At 38.2% G+C, this 7,914-nt stretch overlaps 2 protein-coding genes across 2 annotated transcripts in view; both read left to right on the forward strand.

The window, feature by feature from the left end:
- Positions 1-3,851, forward strand: part of LOC133329286 (uncharacterized) — a 44,333-nt gene extending 40,482 nt beyond the window's left edge. The window contains exons 4-6 of the mRNA XM_061537775.1: positions 3,427-3,449; positions 3,493-3,589; positions 3,742-3,851. Of these exons, the coding sequence (XP_061393759.1) occupies positions 3,427-3,449; positions 3,493-3,589; positions 3,742-3,851 (230 nt within the window). The remainder of the gene's footprint in view (positions 1-3,426; positions 3,450-3,492; positions 3,590-3,741) is intronic.
- A 104-nt stretch (positions 3,852-3,955) lies between these two features.
- LOC133329287 (zinc finger protein squeeze) lies at positions 3,956-7,704 on the forward strand. Its single transcript, XM_061537776.1, has 3 exons — positions 3,956-4,348; positions 4,418-4,504; positions 6,254-7,704. Exons 1-3 carry the CDS (start codon positions 3,956-3,958, stop codon positions 7,616-7,618), a joined length of 1,845 nt encoding a protein of 614 aa, XP_061393760.1. The 3' UTR covers positions 7,619-7,704.
- Positions 7,705-7,914: the final 210 nt, after the last annotated feature.

Here is a 7,914-nt window from a genome sequence, read left to right on the forward strand (position 1 = left end):
ATGTCATTCTGCAACCTATGCTAAATTTTGTAAATCGATGCGTCAAACAAACTTGAACTTCGCTAAAATCGGTAATTTGCAGCGACATTTAAAATGATAGCAACCATTTGCTTCAATTGACTCCCAAAGACTCGTTATTTGGTGTACAATTAACATGCATAAGTCGAAATTATATATGGAAGCTATGGTATATCTAAATGTGAACGGATTTCAAGGAAACTTGAAGAGATTAATTTATATTAACTTCTTTGGACGTTGTGTCGAAAGGTATCATTCATTGCGGTTGATGGAGCTGGTAGCTTGAATGCAATACCAATTTGAACTGAGTGACCATTTGAACGATATAAGGCAACTGAACGAGGTGAACGACCTACTTCAATTTTAAAAAATGAGCGGATGAAATTTGGCGATATTTATTTCCAAAGTCGGTCGACAAAGTGGCTAAAATTCTGTGGAAGTTAGAAAACTGATTATAAAGCATTTCGAAGGCGGTAAATCTGTCCGAAATATTGGTAAAATCGTGGATAGAAGTCATTCCACGGTTCACAAAATTATAAAACGCTATAAGTCATCCAATTCAATTGAAAATTAACTATATTGTGGCAAGAAACGGACATTTCCTGACTCGGACAGCAAATTAACAAAAATCCTTGGATAAGAATCGATTATGGTATGGACCTGCAAAACTTTGTATTATTGAGGAAATTTTGGTCGACAAAAAGTTAAAATTCTGTGTAATTTAGAAAAATGATTATAAAGATTTCCAAATCACAAAGCTTTGATTTGAAATATTGTAACATCTGTGGTGTCATTGGACGACAGTTCACAAAAAAAAACGCATATATCCAATTCAAAAAAAGATTAACTATATTGTGGCTAAAATTGAACCTTAAACTACCCATTATTCGGAATTTTGTGGCTTTTGGCAAGTTTTGAAACAAATTGGCAATAATTTGACAATAATTAATAATCCCCTAAAATTTGGGATTTTTAATATCAACCGGGTTTATATAATGGGTTTATTATATTCAAATTTTTCCACTTGTTATTGAAATCTCAATTTTTTGCTTACCGTTTTTTTCCTGCTCACATTGGCGCTAATTTTTTGGCAGTTTTTTTTGTACCCACAAAAAATTGCTGAAAATTATGTTTTATCGGAAACTGCAAAAAATTCGTTCTTTTTGGCCAAAAGCGCCATCCAATTTAGATTGAAAAATAATTTATATTAAAAAGTATATTCAAGTAATTGTTTTTTCGCTTACTAATGAAGAAGACAAAATACCAAAATCGCTTTTTTAATAGCTCCCTTTAAATGCACTTCTTGCTGAATTTGTGTTTAAATACCGGTAAACTGTTTTTTGTTTAATTTTATTTCTTTTGTTAATTCTTTACATGCTTTCAAGCCAATTTTTTTTTGTTGTTTGGAAAACATTTCCTATATACAAAAAATTCAACGTTCAAACGAACTACTTTTTGTTTAAGACCACTAGCTAGGTTAGTGAGCTGTAAGTAGTACAGTGGAGGCGAAAAGTTGGCAGCTATGCGATTTTTAAGTTGATATGCAATGGTACATCAAAATATCAAATAACAGCTAATTCCATTGAAAATTTTCTTAAAATTCCCAGAATAGCGAATTATGGGGATGACCGTTATATGGGGCCTACCATGAAACTTAAGTCAATATTGATCATTTTTTGCATAGAGATTTCTATACAAAAGTAAATCCAATATACTAAATTTTACCCAATTTAGTCGAAAATTCCGAAATTTGGGAGATATTGTTATATGGGGGCTATCCGAAAAAGTGGACCAATAATGATACATTTTGTTGGAAAGATTTGCTATACAATGATAACCCAAAATACCAAATTACAGCCAATTCGGTAGAAGAACGTGCCCAAAATAACCACTATATCGAAAACTTAGGTGCACCGTTATATGGGGGCTACCTTTAAATGTAGACCAAAATTTATGATTTTTGGTATTTTGATTTTCTACTCAATGAGAGCCCATAATATCAAATTACAAACAATTTGATTTAAAAACGTGCCCAAACTAAACAAAATACGGAAATTCGGGAGGTACGGCTATATGGGGAATTGCCTAAAAAGTGGGTGAATATTGATAATTTTTGGTGGAAAGATTTTATATCCAATGATAGTCCAAAATACTACATTACAGTCAAATCGGTTGAAAATTGTGCCCAAAATAACCAAAATACGGAAATCGGGAGGTATGGTTATATGCGGAACACCCTAAAATGTGGATGAATATTGCTAATTTTTGGTTGAAGGATTTGCTATCCAATGAGAACCTAAAGTACCAAATTGCAGCCATTTCGGTTGAAAAATACACCCAAACTAACAAAAATTACAGAAATTCGGAAAAGTACGGTTATATGGGGTATTAGCCAAAAAATTTTTGTTGGAACATTTGCTACCTCATGAGAACCCAAAATACCAAATTACAGTCAAATGGGTTGAAAAATATAACCAAACTAACAAAAATACAGAAATTCGGGAAGGTACCGTTATATGTGGGTAACCCTAAAAATTAAAAGAACTTTGAAAATTTTTGGTTGGAAGTTTTGCTACCTCATGAGAACCCAAAATACAAAATTGAAGTCAATTCGGTTGAAGAACTAGCCCAAATTACGAAATTGCGGGAGCTAACGTTATATGGGGGCAACCCTAAAAATTGGATCAATATTGATAATTTTTGGTTGGAAAGTTTGGTACCTTATGGTAAACCAAAATACAAAATTGCAGTCAAATCGGTTGAAAAAATGTGTCCAAACTAACCAAAATACGGAAATTAGGGAGGTACCGTTATGTGGGGACTAGCCTAAATAATAGACCAAAATTTATAATTTTTGGTAGGAAAATCTACTACCCAATGAGAACCCCAAATATATCAAATTACAGCCGATTTTGTTGAAGAACGTGCCCAATATAACCAAAATACCGAAATTTGGGAGGTACCGTTATATGGGGACTAGCTTAAAAAGTAGACCAATATTTACAATTTTTGGTAGGAAGATCTGTTACCCAAAGAGAACCCAAAGTACCAAATTGCAGCCAATTCGGTTGAAAAATGTGCCCAAACTAACCAAAATACCGAAATCTGGGAGGTACCGTTATATGGGGGCTACCCTTTAAAGCGCATCAATAATGATACTTTTTGGTAGGATAATATGCTATCCCATGAGAACACAAAATAGTAAATTACAGCCAAATTTGCTAGAAACCGTTTCCAAAACATTGAATAATGGAGATAGGGTTATGTGAGGGCTATTCCGAAACTTGGACTGATCTATCCCATTTTCAATACTAAATATCTTAGGAAGAGTATTAATGTATGTGCATTATTTCAAAGCTCTATGTACATTTGCATTTTTTCTGTTTCTAATTTTATTTATTGGTTTAGGTCTCACACTTTTGCCCACCACTGTAAATTTTTATTATATAAATTTTTATTCGGCTCATTATATAGTCCATTTTACGTACGTACATAACGCAAACTCGCAATCGTATGTACATTGAAAGTATTACGCATAAATTGCATTTTGGTGGCCATAATATTATTGGAGGTTTTTTCTTTTGGTGGTGGGGCCATGATGCTTGGTCAACAAAAAATACGCAATAATTTTATGAATGAAAACTTTTTTGTAGCCTAAAATGTTCACTTAACAAAAAAATACTAAATAACAATTTCTTTCTTTTTTTCTTTGGTTCTTTGCAGAGTTGGTAACTTTGGTGACAATTGGTGGCGAAACATTTAGTTTTTATCCGGAAATCATTGAAAGCGAACGCGTTAATACGCTCCAGCCCAAAAGCGCTCCCAACAAATGAACCGTAGTTGATTTTTTCAATTGTGGGTTCAATAAACCTCCCAACACCGCGCTCAGTCTGAGTGTGTGTCTGTTTTACAAAAAATTGAAACTACACTACCTTTTATGGCTGATATATCAGCCCTTACGGCTTTAGCAGCTGCCTCATCAAACGTCTATCATCATCATCATCATCATCAAGCGGCATCTAGTGGCGGCGGCGGAATCGGCGGTACTGCTGGCCTAAACGGAACGGCAGCCAATAATTTACACAATCTACATCATCGTCGTCCAACAATCGATCAATTACGTTCAATGAATGATCGCAGTGTCTTGTCGTCGCTGAGTCACTTGACTACAGCCGATTTGCGTACAGCCCAATTGGTCCACGAATACAATAAACCCTTCAATATTAATGAGTTTCGTCAAAATGTTGAACGTTTAGATTATTCGTTGAAAAATGGTTTGGTAGGCGTTAATTTGCAGCAGCAGCAACAACAACAGCAGCAACAGCAATTGGTTGCAGAACATCAACAACAACAACAGCAGCAACAGGCTCACGAACAACAACAACAGCAGCAGCAACAGCATCTACAACAACAACAGTTAAAACAATCGTACAGTCCGCCAAATTCACCGCCAACACCGAATATGACCGAACAGCCGGAACAGAAGGTAAGTTATGTCCGATTCAAAATTGGACACGATCGTTTTTATTATATAGCCCTGCACCACATTGGACAGGGTGACCTTTATGACTATAACTAATAACATTTTTAAATCGGGCAAAAATATAGTTGGGCGCCATATCCAAATTTCGGCCTATTTAAAGCAAACTTAGTACACATAATTCTAGGCTCAGTTCGGTTGCCTGTGCTAAATTTTGTGTCGATCGGACAGCATTACCGCCTTTAGTGCACAATTTTCTTGCACTTAGGAGAAAATATATATAGGAGCTATATAGAAATCTGAACCGATTTAAATCAAACATGACATATGCACTTCTGTACTCAAATTGATCAGCTGTCCAAATTTCGCTTGAATGGGATATACGCAGCACCTTCGGAAAACGATTTTTTTGAAACCGGCAGAATTTATATATGGGAGGTATATCCAAATTTGGATCGATTTTTATCAAACTTGAAACAGGTCATTCTAAGCTAAATTCGCTCGCCTGTGCCAAATTTCGTGTCAATCGGGCAGACATAGCTTCTTTTGGGCGTTATTTAATTAGAACCCGAAGAAAATTTGTATGGGAGCTATACCAAAATTTGAACCGATTGAAACCATATTTGGCACATGTTATTCTAGGTTTGATTTTATTGACTGTGCCAAATTTCGTGTCAATCTGACAGACATAGCCTCTTTGGGACGTTATTTACATGAAATCCGACATAAATATACGAGGGACCTATAACCAAACCTGGACCCATTGAAACCAAACTTGACACACATCTTTCTAGGCTAAATTCAATAGCCTGTGTCAAATTTCCTGACGATCGGACAAACGAAGCGTCTTTAGAGCTACATTTCACTAAAATACGACAAAAATATATATGGGAGCTATATTCAAATTTACATCGATTTAAACCAAACTTGGCACATGTTATTATAAGCTAAATTCGCCCGCTTGTGCCAAATTTCGTGTCAATCGGACAGACATAGCACCTTTTAGAGCTATATGCAAATCTGGACCGATACAATCAGAATTTAGGACACTATATTCTAGATGGCTGCGCCAAATTTCGTGTCAATCGGACAGACGTAGCATCTCTGGGGCATTATTTACCTTAAATCCGATGAAAATATATAAAGGACCTATATCGAAATCTGGACTGCTGCAAATAGAATTTAACGTTATTCTAGTTTTAATTCAGATGGCTGAGCCAAATTTCGTGTCAATCAGACATAACATCACTGGGGCGTTATTTATCTGAAATCCTACGAATATGAGGCCGTTATATCGAAATATGTACGGATTTAAAACAAGCTTGTCACTCTTCCTTCTAAACCCTATTCGGTCACCCATACCAAATTCCGGACAGATATAACCTCTTTGAAGTGTAATTTTCCTTCAAATCCGACGAGACTATACATGGGCGCTATATTCAAATTTGGACCGATTTGCACAAAGTTCAGTAGGCTTTGTGGTGGCCTTACCAAATTTTATCGCAATCGGACAATTAATGGGATCTATACTCTTTAATAGAGAAATGTGTGGACAGATAGGCGAATAAACTAGCGGACGGAATTTACGGATAGAAAGTGTATCAAAGAATATGCAAAAATCCAACATCGGATCTATCTTGTGGTGTAGGATATAATTTATTTAAAAGTTTCCCTATTTCAAAATTCCTCAAATATCCTTTTTTGTTCTCTCTGCCAACTCTCTACTAATTTTCTTCTCTCTCCTCCTCTTTCCAGTACGATCCCAACGCTGCAATGCAACAGCAACAACAACAGACAACGCAACAGAAATCACATCGATCACATCATCATACCTCACCGGATGGCCGCGAGACCAAACCCTACAAATGTACCCAATGTACCAAATCGTTTGCCAACTCATCGTACCTCTCCCAGCATACACGCATCCATTTGGGCATTAAACCCTATCGCTGTGAAATTTGCCAGCGGAAATTCACCCAGCTGTCACATCTCCAACAACACATACGCACCCATACCGGTGATAAACCCTATAAATGTCGTCATGCCGGTTGCCCCAAGGCCTTCTCACAACTCTCTAATTTGCAGTCGCATTCGCGGTGTCATCAGACCGACAAACCCTATAAATGTAATTCCTGCTACAAGTGTTTCACCGATGAAATGACCCTGCTCGAACACATACCCAAACACAAGGATTCGAAACATCTGAAGACCCACATTTGTAATTTGTGCGGTAAATCCTACACCCAAGAAACATATCTGGAAAAGCATTTGCAAAAACACGCCGAGAAGGCGGAGAAGCAACAGCAGCGTCATTCAAATTTGAACGTGCAACATCATGTACCGGCTGGCGGGATTGGTTTGAGTTTACAACGGCAGGTGGTAATGAATGCTGCCGCTGCGGGAGATGCTAATGCGGCCTATTGGGCCAAGGTAAGTGCTGATGGGGCGGTAAATGCTGCCACCTTGGCCGAGGCCATTCAACAGCAACAACAGGCCCAGGCCCAACAGCAACAGGCACAAAATGGTTATAACTTTACAACGCTACAACATCAACAGCAGCAACAACAACAGGAATTGCTGCAGCATCATCAACGTTTGGTTAATGGCAATGCCAACGGTAGTGGTGGTGGTGGTGGCGACAGTGCAAACAGTGGCAACACACCCAATCATTCGCAGAGTCCCATCGAACAGGGTGAGGATTTGGTGATACGTCAATCGTCACAACAACAACAGCAGCAGCAACAACATCATCAGCAACAACAACAACAGCAGCAACAATCATCGCATTCACCCAACAATATGGTAGTGGTGAATTCCTCACCGTATGATGTCAAGACCACATCAGCTTTTACACCCATTCCCACGGCACCCAGCCATTTACAGGCGGCAGCATTGGCCCAACAAAGGGCTGCCGCCCCACCCGCTGCAGCCTATATCTATCAACAGAATGCCGCTGCGGCAGCAGGATTCCCGACACAGTTAATATCGTTGCATCAGATACGCAACTATGCCCATCAACCGGGAGCAACAGCAGCCGGACTGCTGGCCGGTGATCATTTGTTGGGTTTGAGTGTTACAGCTGGCGGTGGTGGAGGCGCGGGAAAGGATAAAACACAATAGTATAACTCTCCCTCGTCGTCGCCATCGGCTTCGAGTACAAGTTCATCGACCGCATCATCAACTGTGGTTAAGAGGCAAAAATTGTATCATAATAATGCTGCTGGGGGTGGGGCGGTTTCAGGTGGTGGTAGTTCTGCTGCTACTTCGTCAAACTATGAAACGCAACAACAACAACAACAATCACAACGTCAAGTTAAAAACTCTTCGGCTGCGAACGAGGAAAGCTGAACAAGGTTAGGTGTATAAACAAAAAACAACAGGAGCTGTAGTCGGAGCCCCACCATACCAGCAGATAT

This window comes from Musca vetustissima, unplaced genomic scaffold, assembly GCF_032173495.1.
Source record: "Musca vetustissima isolate MV318-11 ecotype Yass unplaced genomic scaffold, APGP_CSIRO_Mvet_v1 utg14208, whole genome shotgun sequence".
NCBI lineage: Eukaryota > Metazoa > Arthropoda > Insecta > Diptera > Muscidae > Musca > Musca vetustissima.